At 38.5% G+C, this 26,701-nt stretch overlaps 2 protein-coding genes across 8 annotated transcripts in view; one reads left to right on the forward strand and one right to left on the reverse strand.

Moving 5' to 3' along the window:
- LOC308551754 (nuclear RNA export factor 2-like) overlaps positions 1-6,797 on the reverse strand; it is a gene marked incomplete at both ends in the record, with an annotated part of 29,102 nt that extends 22,305 nt beyond the window's left edge. The window contains one exon of the mRNA XM_081126373.1: positions 6,275-6,797. Within this exon, the coding sequence (XP_080982499.1) occupies positions 6,275-6,797 (523 nt within the window). The remainder of the gene's footprint in view (positions 1-6,274) is intronic.
- A 3,283-nt stretch (positions 6,798-10,080) lies between these two features.
- ZMAT1 (zinc finger matrin-type 1) overlaps positions 10,081-26,701 on the forward strand; it is a gene marked incomplete at its 5' end in the record, with an annotated part of 37,425 nt that continues 20,804 nt past the window's right edge. For 3 of the 7 annotated variants that reach the window (XM_081125738.1, XM_081125739.1, XM_081125743.1), the window contains one exon: positions 10,103-10,419. In XM_081125738.1, the coding sequence (XP_080981864.1) occupies positions 10,155-10,419 (265 nt within the window). Of the gene's footprint in view, positions 10,420-26,701 lie in introns of all 7 variants that reach the window. The other 4 variants (XM_081125741.1, XM_081125742.1, XM_081125744.1 and 1 more) reach the window with 4 other exon arrangements.

Consider the following 26,701-nt stretch of genomic DNA (forward strand, 5'->3'; position numbering starts at 1 on the left):
ACAAATTATTAATTTTGCAATCTCTTTTTTCTTACAAAGTCTTTGAAATGTCATGGGTTACCATTAAAAAAGAAACAATATACACAATTCATTTATTAGTTATTATAACATATTTGCCTAAGTCAGAAATTCAGTGTTATCACAAAATGTAAATAAAAACAAATTATTAACTATTTTTGTTCATTATTAATTCATTTTTGTATTCCTTTCTCTAAGTCTCTGTAATGCAGTTTGTTGTCATTTCAAGGTGTAAGTAATAATTTTTTTGGGGGGGGCGTTGTAGTTTTTAAAAATTTATCTTTATTGTTGAAAGTATTACAGATATCCCCTTCCCCCCCCATTAATCCCCTTCTCAGAACACTTATTTGACAAGTTTCACTTAGCACAATACACCTAAAAGGAAATCACAGTGCAATGAAAGATTTAAATCAAGGCCTCAGAATTTTATACAAACACCAAGACCAAAAAACCTAAAGTATTGGTATTGTGTTTCAAATTTTCCCTATGAACTTAAAGCTTAGATTTATGTGTCTTAGAAGTTATTAAAAGAAACTAGAACTAACAAACTTGCCGCATGTTTTGATTTTAATTGTAGACACAGCTCCTATATTGTTTAACAAAAAAAAGCATGTCTTTCAACATGCATCCAGTGTTTAATGTAATGTGATATAAGAACAACATTTAACATAATTCAACTGCTTTAACCTGAATATATTACTGCTTAATTACATCCTACAATAGAACTAACTTGAGAAAAGCTAAAAATTGTTCAACAGTTATAGTTTACTCAATTGTTACATTCTAGATGAATGTTTTTGTTCAAAATTACTGAACCTTGAATCTTTAAAACAATCTTGATTCTCACTAGAGTAATCATAAATCACAAGCAATTTAAAAACATTTTTTACCGAGTCTTTGAAATGTGTGTGTTATTTCAACCTGGAAACAATATAAGCATCTTGTTAATTATTTTTACATTCTTTTCTTACAGTCTTTAAAATGCAGTTGGTTTTCATTTCAACAAGGAAATACCATGCACAAAGTAGCAATTATTTTCCATTCTTTTTTGTTAATAAGTCATTGAAATTCAGTATGTTATCATTTCAATATGTAAACAATAGGAACGATTAATTAAGTTTACTTTTTTTCTCAAATCTTAGAAATGTAATTTACAAGTACACCTATCATTTTCACATGTAAACATATAAATGGATCATTAATTAGTTATTTTAATATTTTTTTCATATTAAGTGTTTGAAGTTCATGTAAACAACAGAAACAAGTTAAATTACATTCCTTTTTCTTTACTGTCTTTTATATGCAGTATATTATCACTTCAACATGTAAACAACATCATAAATTATCAATTTGTTATTCTACATCCTTTATTTCTTACTAAGGCTAAAATATGCAATGTGCATTTAACACTTAGACTACATCACATTTCAGAGTAGCTAAATTTCTAGTGCTCAATAGCCACATATGGCTAGTGTGCACCATACTGAACAGTGCACCTTTAGTGGCAGAGCAGAGGGAGCAAGTACATATGAATGATGTGTACATGAAGGAAATGTACCTGGTACATTAAGAGAGAACAGCAGCAGAGTAAGCCTACTTAAATAGGGAAGTAAGAGAAAACCTATCTGAGAAGATAACATTTAAACTATGAGCTGAAGGTTGAGCAGCTAGCAACCCAGCAGCATAAAGAAGCAACAGGATTGAGCAGAATATGTAAGGGGGAAAAAAATCTGAGGTATGGGTAAATAATTTTCCCAAATACCCTAAGAAGGAGTGGAGAAACTGACAAATCATAAGAACATCTCTGTACTCTGAGTGCTTTGAGATCAGGGGCTTTATCTTAGCACCTGAAACAGTACTTAAATCATAACAGATACTGGGTGAATGTGTGTGAAATAAGGAATAACTGACCAGGAGTCTGAGACCTCTGAAAGCAGATAGCAACATGTTGATGAAGACACTAGCAAGTACTGGGCATAGTTGGTTTGTTTCCTTTTACTTACATATGGTTTCTCATAAGCAAGCTAAGGAGATCGTAAGTACAAGAAGTTTGTAGGACACTAGAGAGTAAAATTATTGGCTTCAACAACTAACACATTGAGAAAGTTTCAACTGATCTGACTTATGCCAAGTGCCCATAAGGGGATAAATGGAGCTACAAGTGTAGACAGGGAAATGATGTACCACTGACTGGGTTAGCCAACACTGTGATGAGCAACAAGAAGAGGATGTAGAGGGCAATGGGCAAGAGATCCGTAAGACCTTTCAAATTCCCCTATTTCCTTCTTTACAGAGGTCGGTTACATATCCAATCTTCCTAACCAGTTTCCTGGAACAATATAATTTTATATGTGTCTCTACAAACTTGGGCTTCAGGCAAAACACGGGGTGCTTTAATGGCCACACATAAGTGTTGACAAAGCCCCTTGTACTGTGGAAATCACTGAGGAGAAGTGGTCCAGTTCATGTTGTCCCGCTGTGTCTCCTGTAGTATCAACTTCAACTGGGCCTGCACTTCAGCAAGTTTCTGCTGGTCCAAACTGCTGTGAAAATCATTGTTTGCAGCAATGGACAGGAATAGGATAAATGACATGCTTCAGCTCCATCAAGGATGTTAAGTAGTGCAGAAGGCCATTGTCCATGTCCTTGGGTTGTGCATATATGCGTGTAAATTCTTTGGTTAATCTCTCCCCCTCCACTCACCCGCCCTCTGCCTGGCTTATTTCACTTAGCATAATATTCTCCAGGTCCATCCATATTGTCCCAAAGGGTACAAGATCATTCTTTATAGCTGCGTAGTATTTCATAGTGTATATGTCCCACAGCTTTTTTTATCCATTCATCTACTAATGGGCACTTGGGTTGTTTCCAGATCTTAGCTATTGTAAATTGCTCTGCCATGAACATAGGGGTGCATATATTCTTGCTGATTATGTACCACTTCTTCTTTATGCACTTGTCTCTTTACGGTCACTTGGGTGGCTTCCATATCTTGGCTATTGTAAATAACTCTGCAATAAACATAGGAATGCATATATTTTTCACATTAGTGTTTTAGGTTTCTTCAGATAAATCTCCAGAAGTGGAATTGCTGGGTCATAAAGTAGTTCCATTTTTAGTTCTTTTGAGGACCCTCCATACTGTTTCCACAGTAGCTGTACCAGTTTGCATTCCCACCAACAGTGCACGAGGGCTCCCTTTTCTCTACATCCTCACCAACTCTTGTTGTTTGTTGATTTACTGATGATAGCCATTCTGACAGGTGTGAAGTGATAGCTCATTGTGTTTTAAATTTGCATTTCTCTGATGATTAGTGATGTTGGGCATCTTTTCATATGTCTATTGGCCACCTATATGTCCTCTTTGAAGAAGTGTTTATTCAGGTCCTCTGCCCATTTTAAAATTGGATTGTTTTTTATGTGTGTGTGTGTTTAGTTCTCTGCGTTCTTTATAAATTTTGGATATTAACCCCTTATCAGATGTATCATTGTTGAATATGTTCTCCCATTCAGTGGGTTGTCTTTTCATTTTGTTGATGGTTTCCTTTTCTGTGCAAAACCTTTTTAGTTTGATGTTGTCTAATTTGTGTATATTTTTGTTTCCCTTGCTTGAGGAGATATTTCAGAAAAATATTTCTAAGATAAATTTCAGAGATTTTAATGCCTATGTTTTCTTCTATGAGGTTTATGGTTTTGAGTCTTAACTTTAAATCTTTAATCTATTCTGACTTTATTCTTGTATAAGGTGTAAGAAAGTGGTCTAGTTTCATTTTTCTGCATGTATCTGTCCAATTTTCCTAGCACCATTTATTGAATAGATGCCTTCACTCCATTATGTTTTTGCCTCCTTTGTCAAATATTAATTGACCACATAGGCATGGGTTTATTTGTGTTTCACACCTTTCAAGCTATGTTATGACAGAATTGGAGTGTTAACATATCCCTAAGACAAGGTGATAAATTAATTCTGTTGTCCAAATCATGCGAATGTGAACTTCACCTGGACATTCTTCATGGTAAGGATCAGAAAGAGCTCATTTGCTTCAAGTACAGACCATGTACTTGAAGCCATGTTAATCTGTTCTGGTAAGGATACCACATCCAATACAGCAGCTGCAACTTGGGTTAATACTTGCTTGAGTTTGTGGTAGTTTACTCTTCTCTGTAATCTCCCTGGACTTATTTATGGTCCAGGCTAATGAATTAAATGGGAAAATGATGGACATCATTGCCCTTGCTCATTTAAGTCTTTTAAGGATAGCACAAATTTATGCCACTCCCCACAGGATTTTGTATGTTTTTTTAATTTACCATCTTGGCTGCATTGGTAGCAGCTTCAGAGGCTTCCACCTGGATTCCCCCAGAAAGATAGATTTTTCCTCATAAGCTAAGGAACCAATGTGGAGGTTCTGCCACCTGCTATATATATGTATTCTAGTTATATATTTGTGGATCAGGGAGATGACAAGCAGATTATTTCATGGACTTGTTAGAACAACAGTGATCTAGACCTGGACAGATAAACCCAATAAAACCATAATGAGTCAATCTGGGCTAATTCATATGTTCCCTTTCCAAGAGCAGGCCATTAATATTTTTCAGGTATTCAGGCATCAGTGTCGACAAGAATCCCATGTCCAAAAGCCTAAAATGCCTGGGTAACTTATTCTTAGTGTGCAATTAGCTAAGTAAATGGCTATAGGTCCCTTTGGGGAAGGACTGTGAGAGTCATTACTATATAAACTTGCTATAGACTTGTAAGTTCCTTCCTTCTCTGGACCTGATTTCTGTCGTGTCTCTGGAGTCCAACAAGACAAAATACTCAGGGGAGTTGGTCTGTTGGATTGGGTGCTAAAGTGAGAGTCAGCATGTGTGTGTCCCAGAGTCAGACTTTGTAGCACCTAAGATAAGCCACATTCTCTATCATCATATTTAGCACCCAATAAATGCTAACGCTTATTATTATAATGAAGTAAATGTCCTGTGGTACTTTTGGGTAGTTTTGCAATACACAGTCCTGTAAAAATATTCTGACCCTCACACAAACATTTTTTAAATAGAGTTATTTTATTTTATTTTATTTATTTAATTTATTTTATTTTTATCTTTGGAATTCTTCATTTCATTAAGGTTTTCATTAAATACAAAGCTCAAACATAATTGTCTAGGTCCACCAAAAAATATAATCAAATAAGTCATTAACACATAAACATAATGATCTTTTTCATTAAAAAAAATTTAAATAGCAATAATGTTCAAGGTTTTATAATTTTTTCCTCTCTGTTTCTCTTTAAAGATTTCATGTCACAGACCTTCATTAATGAGTACTTGTACCTTCGTCAGGATACACTGCCCACAAGTAAGGAAGACCACTGTGGATACATTCCTGAGAGTAACACACTCTGATCTCTGTCACCTCAGTCTGTTGAAAACTAAACAATCAAACACCCTCCAATCAATTCACAGAGGTTCATTAATTTTCATTTTACTAGAAAGTAATAATAGAAACAGGTAAGTTCTGAGCAGCATTCAAGCTCTCAGAGGATCAATCATGAAGGATGAGAAGGAAAAAATAGGCTTTTTTCCTGGATAGAATCTTTTCCTTTTATCCCCCCCCCCCCCCCCATACAACTTAAACAGTGGTTTTCACTGATACATTTTTTCAGATTAAATAGCATTGAAAGAAAGTGTGATCTTTTGGTTGGGCATTTTAGAAGAGGTTAAAGTGGAGAGATTAATGTTGGGAAAATAACACTGAAAGTACATTGCCTAAGAAGAGTCATTACAGTGGTGAAGTTTGGAGGCAGAGCCAGGACCCCTGACTTAGGAATGAAAACAGAGGGAAGACTGTCCAGTAGACACTTGACTTGCTCCTGGCCTCATTTGATCTTGTCCAGCTTTCACTGCTCAATGAAGAGTGCTGACTTCCTTTTCACAAAATGCTGGTAACCTGGAGTTGTTCTTCTGAAAGGTAATTGGCCAGAATGTCCAACATGACGTGTTCCCCTTGGTCCAGGTTATCCTTGAGCTCCCAGGGATCCTTGTGCTGCCTTGCCAGGATCATCTTCCTCCTCCTCCTCCTCCTCCTCCTCTTCTTCTTCTTCTCCTCCTCCTCCTTCTCCTCCTCCTCCTCCTCTTCTTCTTCTTCTCCTCCTCCTCCTTCTCCTCCTCCTCCTCCTTCTCCTCCTCTTCCTCCTCCTCCTCTTCCTCCCCCTCCTTCTCCTTCTTCTTCTTGAGAGAGCTCCTTTCTTCATTACTGGCATCTTCACCAAGGTCACTAAGGATGTTCTCCATGTTGGCTAGGTGCCCTGACTGGGAGAACAGCAGGTTTACCACCTTGCCCAAGTCCTCAATGAATATCTTGTTCTTGTCAAACTCATTGGGCTTGCAGAACTCACTGATCAAAGCCTCCACCTCTTCTCCCAATGTGTTATTGAGCTTGATGTCTATTAGAAGACTCCCCTTCTGTTCCTGGAGTGTCTCAAGGTTGTGGGCAAGGCTCCCCATCAGCTTGGCCTTTTTTCTGTTGACATCTGCTTGTTCCTCTTCTGTATTCACCTCTTCTGGCATATCTTTGATTATGTTCAGAAGTTCTGCATTGGGAACAGACACATTGTAGTAGGCACGACAGTTGACCAACATGTCCACTGCTTCCTTGTCTTCACCCCTCTTGCCTTTATATCCTGGACAGCTGACAGTTCTCTGCACGGCTTTCCTCTTTACTCTGTTTTCTTTCAGCAAGTTAACATTTCGAGGAAACAAAGCTTCCATCAGATCCATAGTTGTCTTCATTCTGGAGTCTGGATCCAAAATATCTGCCAGAGATTTGTCTGGGTGGAGAATTTATTTGGCCAGAGCCTCTATTCTGATGTCTTCTGAGGACCAGGAGAAGAGCTATTTTAAAAGAAAATTTTCCATAAAGAAAAATCTTGTGGTGAGTGGTTCTGTTGAAGAGGAATTCAAATACTTGGATCTATTCTGTAAACACACACACACACACACACACACACACACACAATCTTGCATTCCATAATTGTACTAAGTATTTTTAATTAATTAATTAATTAATTATATTTTATTGATTTCAGAGAGAGAACGGGAGAGGGAGAGAGAGAAGAGATATCAATGATGAGAGACAGTTATTGACCGACTGCCTCCTGCATGCCCCCTTCTGGGGCTTGAGACCTCAACCTGGGCATGTGCCCTGGCTGGGAATCGAACTGGGATCTCCTGGATCATAGGTCGATGCTCAACCACTGAGCCACTCTGGCTGGGCTGCGCTAAGTATTTTTTAAATGCCCATGTAGAATATACTCTTTAGCAATAACCAAAAAAATGGCTACAGTGATATTTATTCTGATATTATTTGCCTCCAGAAAATAATTATCAGCTGGGAGGTAAGATTAGTTCTAAATTTAAAAAAATATTATACTACACACTATTTGTGCAATTTTATTTAAATTCATCGTCATTTGAATGCAGCAAACAGTCTCTAGCTGAAAGAACAACCCTAGATAGGACTAAGATAGCAGTTAAAGTCTCTGATGGCATGGTAATGTAAAGAGGGTGAGTAACATAAAAATGAAAAATCAGAGGTCAGGGGTACATATGAAATGAGGAAATGGGGTGCTGAAATTGTTCCCTGATTCCAAACTCCATTGGATGAATAAGGGACCATTACTTACACTTGTGCTGCCCTTAACCAATTATAGAAGACAACCTTAGGTCATGGAAAACTATTTCCTATAGTTCTCAAACAATGAGAACTTTCTAGATGTTTATGTAGCATAGGACACATTTTGAGTGATTCTTGCAGATATCTGGATACTAATCACTTGGTAGGATGTTCCCTTCAGACCCTCTCTAGGCTGATAAAAACATTCTGTGACTGTGTAATGGGGGTAGGGAGCAGAGAACAAGAATGAGAATATCCAAAGGTGTATACCATGACACAAATACATTAGGCATACACAGATATGTTTTCTGTAAAAGTTCTATATTAACCTCCTTTTCATAAAAATATATATGTATATATGAAAACTTTTCATGTCAATAAAAATATACTTCTATAACATCAATTCCCACGCTCTTCAGAGATTCTGATTGAATATTCCTTTACAAGTGGACTGTGGTTCACATTTTGAGAAACAATGCTTTCCAGGGATTCCCCCCCCCCCCCCATATTAGAAGGAATGAAATTACACTCCAGTTTTATGCTTACCTTGTTCTACTGGCTATTTCAGTGGAATATTTCTTGTGCATGACCTATCCAATAATTTCTTTGATGAGTAAATGTTGCACTAATTACAGAAGGACACGATCGAAGATTAGAGAAACCACCTAATTACTTAGGTAATATTGGGTAAATTACTGAACCACAAATAACCTAAAGATATGTTATGTTCTTAAGAGCCCAGCACTCCAAATCTCTGAATTTGCTATTCAGCTCCAGTGCACAGCTAGTACTGCCAATCTTCTAATGCTTTTAAGAGACTTGTGTGTGTGTGTGTGTGTGTGTGTGTGTGTGTGCATGAACTGCCCCTTTCAAAGGTTGACAAGGAAGTAAATAAACAATTATGCAGTTAAACAAAACACATCTGTGGGCCAGATCTAGGGACTTAGGAACCTAGGTCTAAGGTCCTCTGGTTTGAGAACTTTGCCTTAAGAATTTACTGTTCTGGAGCGTGGGGCATCAAAAATAAAACAAACTATCTTTTGTCTCAGAATGGTCCCAAGCTACTGAGAAGAGAGATACATAATACAAATATGCACAAGATCTAGGTGTAGCACAGATATAGGGTGGAATTAAGTTTAAGAAGAGATAGAGAAGGTTGCCTGGGGGAAGTGATGTATGATCTGAGTTTGAAGGTGGATATAGGGGTTCACTAGGCAGGTGCTTAATGTGAGGAAACGGTCATTTCCGTAAGGGAGAGAAACAAATACAATTACCTTGCATCATGAAAAAAACCATAGTCTTCATGCAAATCTATAAGGTTCAATATTACTAAATCATGAAGTAAAAGTGGTGGGGTAGGGGCCATGGAAGAGGATGAGATTAGGGGTAATAGCATGAAGCTGTGACCTTTGAGTACCCAACAAGCAATAGAAAGGTAGCGATAAATGACAGCAATATGGAAATAGATTGGAGGGATTGAGATCAGAGGAGATCAGTGTGACAGATGCTATAGTTCTGAAAAGAGGTGATGAGGACTTGAAATAGGGCAATGAAAGTGAATCTGGAAAGGAGAGCATACCTAAAAGAAACTTTTCTGCAGATGCACCGGGACACATACCCATCAACAGAGAAATGGATGGGATATTGTACAGCACTGACAGTGAATGAACTACAGCTACGTGATTAAATCTTAGGAACAAAACGTTCAGTGAAAGAAACAAGTCCCAAAATGCTACATAGAAAAGATATAAATTTTAGTGAAATTTGAAAACAATCAAAACTAAACAATATTGTTTAGGCATACATCTATGTGATAAGAATATACATAAAAAGAACATGGAAATAATAGATGTAAATCAAGATATTGGTTTCTCTGGGAGGGAAGTTGAGGAAAAGATGGTGAGGATATTTAGTTATCAGCAATATTCTTGTACTTTGGCTGGGTACCGGATTCACAGGTTTTTAATATAGATGGGTAGTTTGATAGACAAGCAGTTGTTTATGGGACGTGACGAAAATATGTCTTGACCAAGGATGCTGCTTATTTCTGTACTCTGTACTGACGGCTGTAAGAATGACACGAGATGCATTTTAGAGATATTTTGGAGGTAGAATCGATTGTTTTTTTCCAGTCATTATGTTCCGTCTTGAATTGGTTTTAGATGAGTTCCTCCACGGGAAGACCCTCACTCTGTGAGGCCCACGTGCTTTTACATCCCGCGCTTTTTGCGCTTGGCCAGCTTCACTTCCGCTCAGAAGGGAGAAGTGTGACGCCAAGCAGTGGGGGAGGGGAGAAGCGGCCCGAGGGTCTAAAGCGTTCTTATTGGCAGAGAGAAGGAGCTAGAACGAGGCTCGAGCTGTTGCGAGAGAATGGGGGCAACGGGGGCGGGGCTAAACGGAAGGCGGGGCTAAAGGATTTAACGGGAGAGAGGCGCAAGTGCGGTCGTCCGCGCCTCGCTGCGATGGCGGCGGCGCTGAAAACAGTCACACCGCTGGCGGCAGAGTCTTCCCCTCGGGAAGCTACTGTCTCTGCCGCCTCCTCCTACACCGCCTGCGCGGCGGCTGCAGTGATTGAGCCTGCCTCCTCCGCCACCTCCACCACTGCCAGCTCGCCTGCCGGTGGCTGTGGCGACAGCGGCGGCGGCGGCTGTGGCGGCTCCACTATGGCGGCGGCGGGGAGGGGGGACAGTAGTTTTAAAGTAGACACCCGCCCTTGCCTCAGAGAAGGTGAGTTCCCGTCCCGGGGTGTGGGGGCGGCCCCATCTCTTTCGCTGCCTCACTTCAGCCCTTCCGAGATTGAGATCGGAATGGGCGCGGTTCGCCACCGCCCCACCCCCCACCTGCTGTGGCGCAGTAAAGGCCAAGCTCGCCCCGCCCCACCCCGCAGTAATATCCCTGAGTGTGCAAGATGGACTGAAACAGACAGGGGCTTCCCTAATTCTCCCCCCCAAAAAAGGATGGGGGCTCCCAGGAAAAGGAACCCCAGGTATTCACAAGGCAGGAGTTTGAAGGGAAAAACAAACATATAATTTCTCTCCCATCCAGGGCACCTTACTATGCTCTAGGAAGCTGAGGTGTGATTTGGTAAAAGGAAGCAATGTAGAAGTGCTGTGGAACTAGGAGATCACGGAAAGGGAAGAGAGACTGGCGGAGAAAGAGGGCAGAGATCAAAAGAGAAAAGGCCAAAGAAATCAGAGGGAGGAAACCCCCCTTTAGTGAAATTCAGCATCCTGCAGTATAGATACTTGCCATAGGATACCTAAGAAGAGATGAGGTTAGGAATTTGGGGATATTAGAGTGTATACTTGAGGTTTCAAGTAGGTCCTCTTGGATTTTAGAATCCTAGGGTCTGGTGGAGGAGGGAGTTGTATTGAGGAAAGGAGAGGAAGAGAGTGGCAGAAGCACCGATTTCAGGAATCACTTTGGAGAGTTTTCTTTGGCTATTTGAGGATGTAACCTTGTACAGCAAGGTTTATGGGCCAATCTTTTTTTGGTTTTAATAAGTGCTGTTGTACCTACAACACATATTACTACTAACAGAAAAATGTATTTCTTGACTTTCAGTATAAGTGGTATTTAGTTTACACAAAGAACTATATACTTGTAAACAGCCTACTAATAGGAAAGTGTAAAATTTGCCGTGGTGTTTTAAAGCATCTTTTGGAAATGCTTCTTAGGTGGTTGAAACCAATTCCACTGGAGATCTCTAAAGCATTTTGCCATCATCGTAAACTTTGTATTAATTTTCAGTATTCCCTGTGTTGCCTTATGGTGCTAACTTGCCTCCAAAGGGAAAGGTTGTGGACTCCAAAATAGAGTAATTTAAGTTCCTTTCTCTTAGGAGGATATACCATTAAAATTACCCCATAAAAATGATTTTTCTCTTCACATTCTTAAATGACATATCCCTCTGTGCTATTCCATATCCTTTCACACCTTTTACTTTGGAGGAAAAGCAAAGCAGTAAAAAAAATACCTTACAATATTTGTCATAGGCACATTACATAAATGCCACTTACTAAATATGGAAATTAGAAATACACTGTGATATGATGATGTTTTTATTTATTAACTCACTTATTGAAGGCAACCTTTGAAATCCTCTGTTTAATGTCTTCAGTCAGCTTGGATTTGTATCGTTGTTCTGGGATGAAACTATGAAATCTCCTGGATTTTTTGTTTTTATACCAAACTTTCTGTCTGTAACCAGAAAGGAGGAGAGAACAGTGTTATAGGTGGTCAAAATCACAATTCAGTTTGGCTCTCCTGGCCTTTTCACAGTAAGGTTTAGAACTAGTATTTCATGGAAAAAATGGCTTTTTGCCTGGCTTGGTTGCAGTATCTTTTAATATATGCAGGTATTAATAGCTTTAAGAGATAAAAACTCATAAAGTAGCAGCAATACCATGTCTATAGTATTGCTAGCTGGTAAAATGAAGAGAGCCCTACTGTATGAGTCTGGTGCAGTGAACCTAGGTTCTGTTGTTAATCTACTAAATTTTGTGACCCTGCTTCCTGGATTTTAGTTTTGACATTTCTGAAGTAGAGGTTTTGGACTAGCCAGATTCTGAGGTGGTTTTCAGATCTGAACATATGAACCATGATTTTGCAGTTCTGCATTAGTATTTTTCCATGGCATTTCCATGGCTGTGCACTAGAACAGTGATTCATAAACCATAATAAACCTTGCCCAAATAGTTATCACCTGATATTCAGTGAGTAATAAAGTCTGTGTTGTTAGTGTTGAGACAATTTACTAGGATATGAAAAACCAAATATAATTGCTACCTAAAAGCTATCATTGAATTTAGGTAAATATCCTTCATTAACTGTTCAGTCCAAATAAAACTCTGTTACCTTTTCATATGGTACACTGTCTAAAATACTATTAGGTTTCAAAATATTTTTGGCTAGATGTTTATAAAGGCCATAAATGGTTGCCGTTTATGATAGCAGATAAAAGAGAGAAAAATGTTGCTTGATGGTGTGCCAATATCTTTTACTTGTTTTTTAAGTCCTACTTAGGAGATTCTCTGAAAGGTGGCAAAGAATTGTCAAGATTCCAACTATTACAAGTCTACTCCAAATAAGACCATTAAAAGTGTCTTTCTATAAAGCATTTGCTGATCCATTTTCAAGGATAGCTAACTTTCCTGAGGATCTCATCTATCCTGGGTTGGTAATGAGCAAATGTCAGTGGAGATTAGAAATTGTAAAGCAGGGAAGATTAGAAGCTTTCAAAGGTTACAAATGGGAAGGCAATCAGCCTAAAAACAAAAACAAGCAAAAGAAGTGCCCCGTGAACAGACATATGAAAAGACATGTACCCAGAATTCATGGCAAAGGGAGTATTGAGATTTTGTAGGGCACTTCATGTTTCATTCAGTGAAGTTTTAAAAAAAAGGTTCAATGGCTCAAAAATGAATTTTCACCCTGTATTGATGTTCCTGATGTGTGTGTGTGTGTGTGTGTGTGTGTGTGTGTGTATTTTGCTTCAAGATCAGTTGAGCTATGAAATTCTCACTTCAGCAAAGCATTAAAACAATTAATAGCTGTCCTGGCTGGGTAATTCAGTTGGTTGGAGCATTGTTCCATGCACCAAAAGATTGCAGGTTTGATTCCTGGTCAGGTGACATGCCTAGGTTGCGGGTTCGATCCCCAGTCAGGGCGTGTATGGGAGGCAACCGATCCATGTTTCTCTCTTTCCTATCCTCTCTCTCTAAAGATCAACAAAAAAATATCCTTGGGTGAGGATTAAAAATTAAAAGATAAAACAGCTAATAGCTATTATTGCCATAAACATCTGATGAGTTGTCTTAAGGAAGACATTTGGAGTTTTGTACAACTAAATCTGTCATTTAACAAATGCAAGTAATATTCAATTTATTAAATATAGCCAATTCTATATAGAGTCACCTACTTTGAGTAAGCTTAACTTTTTTTAGCAGGATAACTGAAGAACATTTAATTGGAGTGAACAGAGAAAGTTCTGTTACCTAGAACTGATGATATGTGATAATCTGCTAATTCCTTCCTCAGAGATCTTGTAAGGTTCTTAATCCTATTAGTGAGAGTAAACCAAATTATAGGCACAGATTCATTATTTTATTCTGACTCAAGCCATAAATGTTATTCTTTTGTCACAAAAATCTATTTTATCTTAAATTGTCTGGTGTTATCTAGCAATATTAATTAGAAGAAAGTTTCAATTGTGATAATTTAGATTTCACACTCAGTTGCATTTTTGGATAAAGAAGCTAAAGGTATTTTACTCTAGCACAATAATGCAACTATTTAGAGTAGGCACAATCCAACAAAGGCCCCTAAAAAGTGAGTTTCTGGCAAGTGAATCCTCTTTGCTTTTTATATCATCAAAGGCAGATATTCTAGTATAAGCTGAACTGCATATTTTTATATCAACATAGGGGGTTTTAGTAATGTCCAAGTCCATAGAATGTGAATTACTAGTAGTCACATTTGTATTTCACTGACTTAAAAACCTCCCTCTGCTATCACTAATGTCTCTCCACAGACTTCTGAAATTTTTTTCGTGGTTCTAATCCACCTGAATACAGGATCATATATTTTAAATTTTAGCTTCCCCACACCTTTATTTCCAATAAGCTCTCTGGGCCTTAGCTTCCTCATTTTGAAATAGGACATTAGGCTTAATCATTTATAAAATGGAGGCAATTTTGCTTCACAAGGGACATGTGGCAGTGTCTAGAGATATGCTTGGTTGTCATACCTCTGGAATGCTATGACCTTCTAGTTAGTAGAGGCTGTGGATTCTGCTAAACATCCTATAATGCATAGAATAGCCCCTCACAAAAACAAATTATTTGGCCCAAAGTAACAGTAGTACTGAGATCAAGACACTCTGGACTAGATGATCTCTAAGGTATTCTGATCTGAAATAAAATGATTATATATAATATTAACTAAAAATTTCAAAGCTTCTGGAGTCATACCAAGCATACTTTACCAAGTGCCTACATGAGTTAATCATTTTATAAAGTTTTATTTAATAGTCATCATATCCTGGGACAGTCATTGTATTCCTGTACTCTTTAGATGAAAAAACTGACTCACAGTGATTAAATTTGCTGAGGGTTATATAATTATGGATCAAGATAGGATTTCAATCTGTTTGACCAAATCAAAAGCTTATTTTTTTTCCTGCTACCTAGTTCTATAGGTCATAATTTCCCCCCATTTCAAATTATTATGAAAGTTTTATTTTCTCAAGTCATGTAAACATTCCTCATAGGAAGGAAATAAAGAATTTAAACAATTTCATTAATAGAAAATTGGTTGATTCATTCTCTTACCAAAGGCTAAAGCCATATATAAATATAATCAGATTGTAGGAGAGTTGAATACATGAACTTATCAGATCCCATTTATAATTTTTAAAATTTATCTTTATTGTTGAAAGTATTACAAATGTCCCCCTTTTTCCCCCATTGGCCCCTTCTACCCCACACCCATCCCCTCACCCCAGGCCTTCACCACACTATTATCTGTGTCCATGGGTTATGCATATATGCATATAAATTCTTGGTTAATCTCTCCCCACCTACCCACCTCTGCCTTCCCTTGCAAACCAGTTTTTTTGTTTGCAGAAACCCTTAAAAATGTTATTCAACAGAGGATGGCTATGTCATGGTAGCAAAACAAAGGTTTATTATTTGTTCATGCAGTTTCCTCTGTGTGATGGATTGATGTGGGCCACTGCCCTTCATGCAGTGGTTCAGGGAAAAGAGGGTGCTTTTGTGGGTTTTCCCCCCCAGTATATTTTTAACTGTGGTAGAATATACATAACAATAATTACCATTTTAAGCATTTTTAAGTGTGCAGTTCAGTAATTCAATTCAGCATTAATTACATTCATGTTATGGACCAACCATCACCACTATTCATCTCCAGAAAGTTTTCGTCCAAAACTGAAACTCTGTACTTGTAGATCATAGTTTTGTTATATGACCATATTCCTCCACTCTAAAGAACTTTCTGATGTGTCTAATTAGTAGAAAACAACAGATATTTAAAAGTTATACTTAAGCCCTGGCCAGTGTAGCTCAATTGGTTGGGCTGGGGTGTGCACCCAAAGGTTGCCAGTTCAATTCCTGCTCAGGGCACATGCCTGGGTGGCTGCTTGATCTTTGGTAGGGGGCATGCAGGAGGCACCCGATCAATGTTTCGATCTCACATCCATGTTTTTCTCTCTCCCTCTCCCTTCCTCTCTCTCTAAAAATAAATTTAAAACCTTTAAAATTTTTAAAAATATATGTTATATTTAATTTGTTAACATTTGACAACCTTAAAAAGCACAATTTATTGTGACCACAGATCATAAGACCATGAATTAAATACTGGTTTTATTTTATCTTTTTCAGATCCTATTAGTTTAAGTCCTTATTCCATTATCAGACTTAAGTTCTTTTCCCCTTTTGAACCTAGTTTTTGACAGCACTTTCTTATTCCCCACTGGTTTTGTTTTATGTTAAAACAGAAAGTAATAGTATCAGCATCAGAAACTCCTGTGTGTTTCAGAGACATTTTTTCCTAATCCATATTTGAAAGGTCACTGTTGTATTAAGATACCACTACCAAGCTGCACTAAACTGGGCTTTGATTCTGATTATAAAATCTTGCTCCCTGTCCATATCTTTTTTCCAAGTTCATGATAGCATACAAAATTCAAATATGTAAGGGAATGAAGAGCAATTAAGAAGTGCTATGCTAAGAATAGTAAAACAACGTGCCATGTTCAAAGAAGTTCATTTACTGCAGATGAGAGATGAAGTCACACTTCACAGCATTCAATAATTTGTCATTAGATATTATTTTTTGTATTTCTCTCTTAACTTATTTTCAATAACAGTTGACCTTTAATATTATTCTATATTAGTTTCAGGTGTACAGCATAGTGGTTAGACATTTATATAATTATGAAGTGATTCCCCAATAAGTTTAGTATCCCCTGACACAATACATAGTTATTACAATATTATTGACTATAGTTCCTATGCTGTACTTTTTTTTTTTTTTTAATCCTCACCCAAGGATATTTTTTCCATTGATTTTTTTTTAGAGTGGAAGGGAGAGAGGGAGGATGAGGGAGGAAAGGAGGGAGGGAGAGAAAGAAAAGCATAGATGTGAGAGAGACATCGATTGATTGCCACCTGTGCGCAGGGGCCAGGGATTGAATCTGCAACCCAGGTACATGCCCTCGATCGGGAATCAAATCTGAGACCCTTCAGTGTGCGGGCCGACCCTCTAACCACTAAGCCACTCCGACCAGGACTCTATATTGTACTTTGCATCCCCATGACTATTCTAATGTGTAATCTATTTAGATATTTTAACCCTAGCTCTTTAACTTCTAACTAAATTAGACTGAAAGATGCAGAGCCATTTGCCATGAATTTGGTATTCATTGTTGAGGAAGAAAACTAAAGTACTTATACCTAAATTATAACCAAAATAATATTTTTTTTTCTTTTTGACACTATAATGACTAAAGGCCTTCCCCCTGAGACAGCCTGAAAAACACCTGTACTATCACCAGTTTCCTCTCCCACTTTGAGAATTGGCTCTAGGCTATTTATTTCTGGGAGTCCAAACATCATGTCCCAAATAGTGGTAATGGGGGTAGAGTGGGGTCTTATTTAGCATCTCTTGTGAAGCAGACATATGTTTCTTACATGTGCCAAACCTAGAGAGGAAGTTTTTCATACAAGACTTTTGCATTTTTATTTATTTTTCATTTAAACCTTTTATTATTTTTATATTTAAATTTAAAATTTCAATTTATTTTTTAAAATTTATCTTTATTGTTGAAAGCACTACAGGTGTCCCGTTCCCCCCCCCCCCAATTGACCCCCTCCACCTTGCTCCCATCCCCTCCCCAGGCCTTCACCCCGTCATTGTCCATGTCCATGGGTTATGCATATATGCATATAACTTCTTTGGTTAATCTCCTCCCACCCTCCACCCCTCTTCCTTCTTCCGTCTGAAATATGATCATCTGTTGCATGCGTCAATGTCTCTGGATCCACTTAGTTTATCAGATTCTTTCGTTCATTAGCTTCTTTTTAAAAATATATCTTTGTTAATTTCAGAGAGAGGAAGGAAGAGGGAGAGAGGGATAGAAACATCAATGATGAGAGTCATTGATCAGCTGCCTCCTGCATGCCCCCTACTGGGGGTTGAGCTGGCAACCCAGGCATGGGCCCTGACCGGGAATTGAACCTCGATCTCCTGGATCCTAAGTGGAAGCTCAACCACTGAGCCACGCTCAGCTGGGCTCATTAGCTTCTTCTTAAAGAAGACCCTTCAACATTTCATGTAGTACTGGTCTGGTGGTGATGAACTTCTTTAGCTTTTCCTTGTCCATGAAGCTCTTTACCTGACCTTCAGTCCTAAATGATGGCTTTGCTGGGTAGAGTAATCTTGGTTGTAAGTTCTTGCTTTTCATCACTTTGAATATTTCTTGCCACTCCCTTCTGGCCTGCAAGGTTTCTGTTGAGAAATCAGGTGACAGTCATATGGGTGCTCCCTTGTAGGTAACTAATTGCTTTTCTCTTGCTGCTTTTAAGATTCTCTCTTTGTCTTTAATCTTTGGCATTTTAATTCTGATGTGTCTTGCTGTGGGCCTCTTTGGGTTCCTCTTGTTTGGGACTCTCTGTGCTTCCTGGACTTGTAAGTTTATTTCTTTTCCCAGGTAGGGGAAGTTTTCTGTCATTATTTTTTCAAATAGGTTTTCAATTCCTTGCTCTCTTTCTTCTCCTTCTGGCATCCCAATAATACGAATGTTGGGCCTCTTGAAGTTGTCCTAGAGATTTCTCATACTATCTTTATATTTCTGGATTCTTTTTTCTTTTTGCTCTTCTGGTTGGGTGATTTTTGTTTCCTCGTGTTCCAAATTGCTGATTTGATTCTCAGTGTCCTCAACTCTACTGTTGATTCCCTGTAAATTATTCATTTCAGTTCGTGTAGCCTTCATTTCTGGTAGGTATTTTATTAGGTCATTGATGGTCTCACTTGTTTTCGTAGTAGTCTTACTAATATCCTTGAGCATCCTTATAACCAAAATTCTGAATTCTATATTTGTTAGCTTGCTTGGTTCTGTTTCATTTAGCTCCTTTTCTGGAGATTTCTTCTGTTCTTTCCTTTGTGACATGTTTCTTTGCCTCCACATTTTGGCTGCTTCCAGGTGTTTGTTTCTATGTATTAGGTAGATCTGCTGTGTCTCCTGGAGTTTGTAGAGGGCTTTGTGTAGTAGGTGTCCTGTAGGAACCAGTGACTCACCGTCCCCAGTCACCTGAGCTGGGCGTTCTAGGTGCTCCCCTGTGTGGGCTGTGTGCACTGTCCTGTTGTAGTTGATCCTTGGTTGCTGTTGGCGTCACTGGGAGGAATTGACCCCCAGGCCATTCGGCTGTAAGGACCACCTGCAGCTACAGCCAAAGAGCTGCTGTGCTGGAGACACCCCTATGGAGCAGGATTTTCTTTGTGGAGCTTTGATGTTCACCAAGTGGGCCCCTTGAGTTTGTCACTCGTGGATGTGGTAGGGTTGTAATCCAACATGGTTGAGTCTTACCACCAGGTACACTGTCTCTGGGGCCTCCTGGGAGGTGCAAAGTCAGCCTCTGCCAGTACCTTGCCCAGGACCACCCAGCATGAGCTACACAGCAAATCGTAGTTGGCTGCTACTTGTGCTGGGCTTGGAGGTGTCCAGGAGAGGACAAGCTATGAACCAATGCAGGCTGCCACTAGTGCCAGGCCTGGGGCCACTTATCAAGCCCTATGGGGTATGCTGCTGCTTTTTTGACAGATTTTAGGAAAGTCCTAAGCATGGGGTTTGAGAGGCCACTTGCATAGAAAAGCCACTGGAAATGGCTTGGGTTAGCTTGTAAGCAGGGAGAGGCAGGATCTCCCGGAGTCACCAGGGTGGTGCGAAAGGTGTGAGTCAGATGCTGGCGAATCAAATATGGTGCCTGCCTGTCAGCTGTGTTGGGGGAGGGCTTACCAAAGGAGCAATGGCCTCTGCCAGCTCTTTTGTCTGGGAGAAAGCTGTCCCTCCACCTCTCACCCCAATTTCAGGCAAGTTAGTTCCTCCCCAAATGTCCTAGGTTCCTTTCAAGCTGCTGTCCAGTGCTAGAGCTCAGGAGTGCATTTGAATCCGTGTAAGGGCCCTTTGAAAGGAAAGCCTGGGGCTCCCACTGCTTCCGAGTCCCTCAGTGACAGACCCCGCTGGTTTTTATAGCCTGAAGTTGTGCGGAGTTCTCTTCCCGGCCCTGGGGCCCTGGGCTGGGGGCCCGATGTGGGGCTGGACCCCTCACTCCTCTAGGAAACCTCCACCGTTGAGATGTCCCTCCTGGGTTTAAACCGTGGCACCAGGTGTGGGCCCTGGCCGCATCTCTGCGATTCAGGCCTGATCCGCCTGTGTCTCCGCCCCTCCTACCAGTCTTGGTGCTTCTTCAGTTCCCTGGTTGTAAGACTTCTGTTCAGCTAGATTTCAGGAGGTTCTGAGTGATGGTTGTTCTGTATTTTAGTTGTAATTTTGATGTGGTTGCGGGAGGCGGTGGGTGCAGCTGCTACCTACGCCACCATCTTGTTTCTCTCCGACTTTTCCCTCTTTAAGAAGCAGCTCTCAGGGAAATCTTGGGCAGACAGATTTGAATCCTGGCTCAGATGAGTACTAGCTGTGTGACTTTGGGCAAATTGCTTGACCTATTCAAGCCTCAGGTATCACCATTAGAAAGTATAAATCATTACAATTATGTTAAATTTAGGGTAAATGTAGCTTGAGGAGAATTTTGACAGTGTGGAGTGGCCTCTGAAAAATAATACCCCATCATATATAATTGTTCTCAGTAAAAAGCCACCTTGCACACACCTTCTGTTGACAGATCTAGAATTTAAAAGATCTTGAGAGGCTGGAATGATTGGTAGAATCTAACAAGGTAAATGTTAAGTGGGAAAAATACATGTTTATATTAGGTCTGAAAAGTTTCTAACTATATAACTATGTCCTGGAGGGACCTAGTTTAACTAGCTTAGGTGAAAAAAAAAGCTTATATTTTAGTAAAAAGTTAGCATAGCATGAGTCAACATATGATGTGACCACCAAAAAATGGGATGGTGAAGCTATCTTAAGCTATATGGCTTTTTTTTAAAAAAAATTATTTAAATATTTTTTTAAATTTTAATTAAAAAATTTTTTTAAATTACAGTTCATTTTCAACACTATTGGTTTCAGGTATACATCTCAGTGGCCAGACAGTCATACACTTCACAAAGTGTTGTCCCTAATATTTCCAGCACCCACAAAGTCATCACAACATTATTGACTATATTCCCTATGTTGTATTTTACATCCCTGTGACTATTTTGTAACTACCAATTTCTACTTCTTAATCCCTTTTCCTCTTTCACCAAGTCCCCCAGACCCTCTCCTCTCTGACAACCACCAATCTACTCTCTATGTCTATGAATGTGTTTCAATTTTGTTTATTTATTTTGTTCTTTAGATTCCAGAGGTAAGTGTAATCATATGATATTTGTTTTTCTGACTTATTTCACTTAGCATAATACCCTCTAGGTCCATCCATGATGTCACAGGCGGTAAGATTCAATTCTCTTAATGGCTGAGTAATATTTCATTATGTGTATGTACCACTTATGGGCACTTGGGTGGCTTCCATATCTTGTCTATTGTAAATAATGCTGCTATGAACATAGGGGTGCATATATTCTTTCAAATTAGTGTTTTGGGTTTCTTCAGATAAATCCCCAGAAGTGGAATCCCTGGGTCACGAGGCAGGTTCATTTTTAATTTTGGGGGGAAACTCCATACTGTTTTCCATAGTGGTTGCACCAATCTGCATTTCCATCAACTGTGCACTAGGGTGAGCGTTGACTTTTCTCCACGTCGTAGACAGCACTTATTATTTGTGGATTTATTGATGATAGTCATTCTGACAGGTGTGAGGTGATATCTCATTGCAGTTTTAATTTGCATTTCTCTGACAAGTAGTGACATTGAGCATCTTTTCATATGTCTATGGGCCATCTATATGTCCTGTTTGGAGAAGTGTCTCTTCAGGTCCTCTGCCCATTTTTTTTAAAATCCTCATCCGAGGATATGTTTTTATTGATTTTAGAGAGGGGGGAGAGAGAGAGAGAGAGGCATTGATGTGAGAGAGAAATGTTGATCAGCTGCCTCCTACATGTGCCCGGACCAAGGAACAAACCCACAGCCTAGATATGTGCCCTGTCCAAGAATTGAACCCGCAACCTTTTGGTGTACAGGATGATGCTTCAACCAACTGAGCCAACCGGCCTGAGCTCTCTGCCCATTTTTTAATTGGATTGTTTGGGGGTTTTGCTATTGAGTAGTATGAATTCTTTATAAATTTTGGATATTAACCCTTTACATGATTAATGAATATCTTCTCTCATCCAGTAGGTTGTATTTTCATTTTGTTTATGCTTTCCTTTGCTGTGCAAAAACTTTTTAGTTTGATGTAGTCCCATTTGTATATAGTTCCTTTTGTCTCCCTTGCCCAGAGAGATATATATCAGAAAAAATATTGCATAGAGAAATGTCAGAGATTTTACTGCTTGTGTTTTCTTCTAGGATCTTTATGGTTTCGAGTCTTACATTTAAGTCTTTATTCCATTTACATAAAACCTTAATTTAAAAAAAAAATAGTTTATTGATTTTTAGAGAGAGGAAGGGAGAGGGAGAGAGAAACATCTATGTGAGAGTGCAACATGGATCAGCTGCCTCCTGCATGCTCCCATTAGAGTGATTGTGTTTATGTTACACTTTATGAATGGCAGGGATTTAGGCAAACTAGTAAGGACTCAAAATCATGATGCATGATGTAACTGGCATCAGTTCACAAAAAGGCTAAAGAGGGAGGGAAGGAATAAAGATGTAATGGTTCTCTTAAAACATTTCAGGATTGCCATATTAGAAGAGGGATTATATTTACCATGATTCAAGGAATAGAACTGGGACCAGTGGAAGCTTTAAGACAGTGGTTACTAATGTGTGTTTCCTTGGATCAGCAGCATCAGCATCACCAGAGAACTTTTAAAAAATGTGTGTCCTTGGGCCTCCATCACAGAACTACTGAATTAGAAATTCTGGGGGTGGGGTCCAACAATGTCTTTTAACATGCTCTCCAGGTGATTCTGATGCACACTAAAGCTTGAGACCCCCTACTCTAGGAAATCAGATTACAATTCAACAAAAACACATGAAAATTTGACTACTAAAAATATACTAGTGCTTCTCAACCTTCACTGTGCAACAGAATCACCTGGAAAACTTTAAAAACAACAAATACAACTCAACACCAGGAAGACAATCCAATTAAAAAATGGGCAAAGGACCTTAATAGACACTTCTCCAAAAGGACATAACAGATGGCCAATAGGCATGAAAAAATGCTCAGTGCCACTAAGTATCAGAGAAATGATAATTAAAACCACAATGAGGTATCACTTCACAGATGTCAGAAGGGCTCCATCAACAAATCAAGGAAGGGCAAGGAATAGGAGAAAAAATCCTAGTGGCCCATAAACGTATGAAAAGATGCTCAATGTCACTAATCGCCAGAGAAATGCAGATTAAAACCACAATGGGATATCACCTCACACCTGTCAGAGTGGCTGCCATCAATAAATCAACAAACAACAAGTGCTGGTGAGGATGTAGAGAAAAAGGAACCCTCGTGCACTGTTGGTAGGAATGCAGACTGGTGCAGCCACTGTGGAAAACGGTAGTGTTTCCTCAAAAAATCAGAAATGGAACTGCCTTTTGACCCAGCAATCCCACTTCTGGTAATATATCTTAAGAATCCTGAAATACCAATCAGAAAGAATATATACACCCCTATGTTCATAGCAGCATTATTTACAATAGCCAAGATCTGGAAACAGCCCAAGTGCCCATCAGTAGAAGTGGATAAAAATGCTGAGGTATATCTTCACAATGGAATACTACACAGCTGTTAAAAAAGGGGACTGTTACCTTTTGTGACAGCATGGATGGACCTGGAGAGTATGATGCTAAGTGGAATAAGCGAGTCAGAGAAAAACAAATACCATATGATCTCACTAATATGTGGAATCTTATGAACAAAATAGAACTAAAGGCATGGATACATGGAACAGACTGACAAATGTCAGAGGGGTGGAGGGTGGGAGGGATTGGATGAAAAAAGATGAAGAGATTAGCCAAAGAACATATATTCATAGCCCATGGACACAGACAACAGTGTGGTGGTGGCCAGAGGGCAGGGGATGCAGAAACTGAGCGGAGGTGGGTAAATGGGGGGGGGGGGAGTGTAATGGGGGACATCTGTAATGTCAACAATAAAATAATAAAAAAACAAAACAACAAACGATGACTGGGAACCACTCCCAGAGATTGTGGTTAATTGGCCTGGACATTGGTTTGTTTTAAAAACAACCTAAGTGATTTTAATGTGCAGCCAAGGTTTAGAACTACCTTGGTGGAAGTTTGAATGAGGATGACTAGGTTGGCAGTTTAAGAGATAACTTGGAGACCATATTTAGAAACAGATTCTTGGGCTTCAATCCTGGAGATTTAAATAGATTTGAGGTAGTGCCAAAGATTATTTTCTTTTTTTTCTTTTCTTCCTGTTTTCCTTCTTCTTTAAAAAAAAAAATATCTTCTGGTTAGACTGAAACACATTTGGCTTGATAAATATCATTCTAGGTGACAACACCTTTGAATCAATTAGCTGAGTCACTAAACAGATATTGGACAGCCATTATGTGTCAGGATCTGAGCCTATTCTCTAGGGCAGTGATTCCCAACATGGTTGGTCATCAGAATTACTTGTGGATGGATTGAACTACCTATAAATATTTTTATTTTAATTCAGCATGTATGATTTTGAAAAGCTATGCATGTGAGTTTGATGTGAAACTCTTGGTAAGAATGACATTTATGTGATTTGTTCCTGAAAATTTGAATGTAAATTTAGTCATATTTGAATTGATGAGGTAAGTATGCTATTTAAAGAGAATTAAGGTAAATCTTTTTAATGTACATTTTTAGGTGCATCATCACTCTGATATCTTCTTTCTTAATTTCAGATTTTGTGTATTTTAATTTTTGATACACTGAAGTCAAACATCAACACATTCATTATATTACACCCACAAAGAATTTGCCATTGACAAGTCATTGTAGGTGAATTTATTGCACAGAAGGTCAAAGTTTCACTTCTTGCATCAGGAACAACATTGTTTAATGTTAAATATAATAGATCTAAAAGCTTACTGTATTAAGAGCAAGTTCTAAGGTCAGGCTTTAACACCCTTTAGTTTTGATAAATATGCCTCTTATATTCACTCTTCTGTGTGTGTGTGTGTGCGCGCGAGCGTGTGCATGCACTTTCTGCCCTGATCTGGTTCAAGTCTTATGACCTCTTGCCTGCAACTAGCTCCTAAGTAGTTTTTTTAAATGTACATCTTCCTTACTAAATTTTAAATTCCTTGAGATTAGGAACCATGTACTTGCATTATCATTTCCATATGATAATGTTTCAAGATAAAACAAAGTTTAAGTTCCAGCGCCACCAAATAATACATATGACAAATTATTTTGATTTCCCTGAATCCAAATTTCCTAACTTTCACAATGTGGGAAATGCCAATTATCTTGCAGATTTATTTTAAGGACTAAAGATATAACAGTTACTTTGTTTGACATATGGAAGGCCTTCAATAGGTACTCATTCTTTTTTCTTATCTCGTTCTGAAATGTCTACCATAGTACTTTTAAACTCACCTCAATAAATATCAATAAAGCTAAATGATGCCCAAAGGCATGGAGGACCTGAACTAAGGTAGTGTAATGGGAAATGAAAAGGTAGAGATGGATATGAAATAACATTATAAGCTAGAATGGACATGAAACTTATTTGCTGGGGAGAAGAATGGCTGTGATTTTGAGCTTGGAATATTATGCCATTTAATAAAGAAAAAGAGACCAAGAACTTGCTCAAAGAAATTAGTCAAAGGCAATAAATCTAGGCAATACCATTTTAAAGGAAAAATTATGGGGCACCAGTAACTTCTTGAGCTTCCAGGAAATGACCTGGGGCACCAGTAATGAAAGGCTGGGTTAAAATACTCAGCCTTGGTATTTCCCAACTGGAATATCAGTTTCAAACTCTGATTATTAGAAGTGGGGAAATCTGGAATTAAAGGTTGATCTATGAAAGAAATGAGTGTTAAAATTTGAGGAATTCTTGAATGTCTAAATTAGTAGTTTCTTGTCTTCTTAAAGGAAACTTTGCCTCTGTAGGAAGTTATATTGTTACCAAGTTATAATATTTACTTATTATTAAATATTTTAATGGTAAGTTAAAGATCTTATCACTGTTCTCACATTGCATATAGTAGTTAATTCTAAAACAAAGTACCGTAATACATTTTAAACTCTTTGCCTTGTTGATTTTAGAGTCAAAGTTAGGTAAATCATATAATTTAAAACAATTTAAAATGTAATTCAGAGGAGATACTATATATTATAAGACTACATTTGTAACTGCTCATCGAGTCATTTCTGACATGTTCCTAATTATAGTTATTCTTGAACACTAAAATTTTTAAAGTAAGCCTTTTTTTAGTCCATACAGTGATACCGAAATGTAAGCTTAATTGAAGATATCCAATACAACTTTTAAAATAAGTATCTTTAAAGATTTTAGAATAGAAAGTCCTACATGCTTTTTGCAAAAATTATAAGACAATATATATAAAGAAACCTGAAACACTAATTTGAATGAATATATGTACCACTATGTTCATTGCAGTGTTAATTACAATAGCCAAGATTTAGAAGCAGCCCAAGTGTCCATCAGTAGATGAGTGAATAAAAAAGCTGTGGTATGTTTACACAACAGAATACTACTCAGCCATGAAAAAGAAGGAACTCTTACCTTTTGGGACA

The sequence above is a fragment of the Miniopterus schreibersii genome (assembly GCF_964146895.1).
Source record: "Miniopterus schreibersii genome assembly, chromosome: X".
In the NCBI taxonomy this organism is placed as follows: domain Eukaryota; kingdom Metazoa; phylum Chordata; class Mammalia; order Chiroptera; family Miniopteridae; genus Miniopterus; species Miniopterus schreibersii.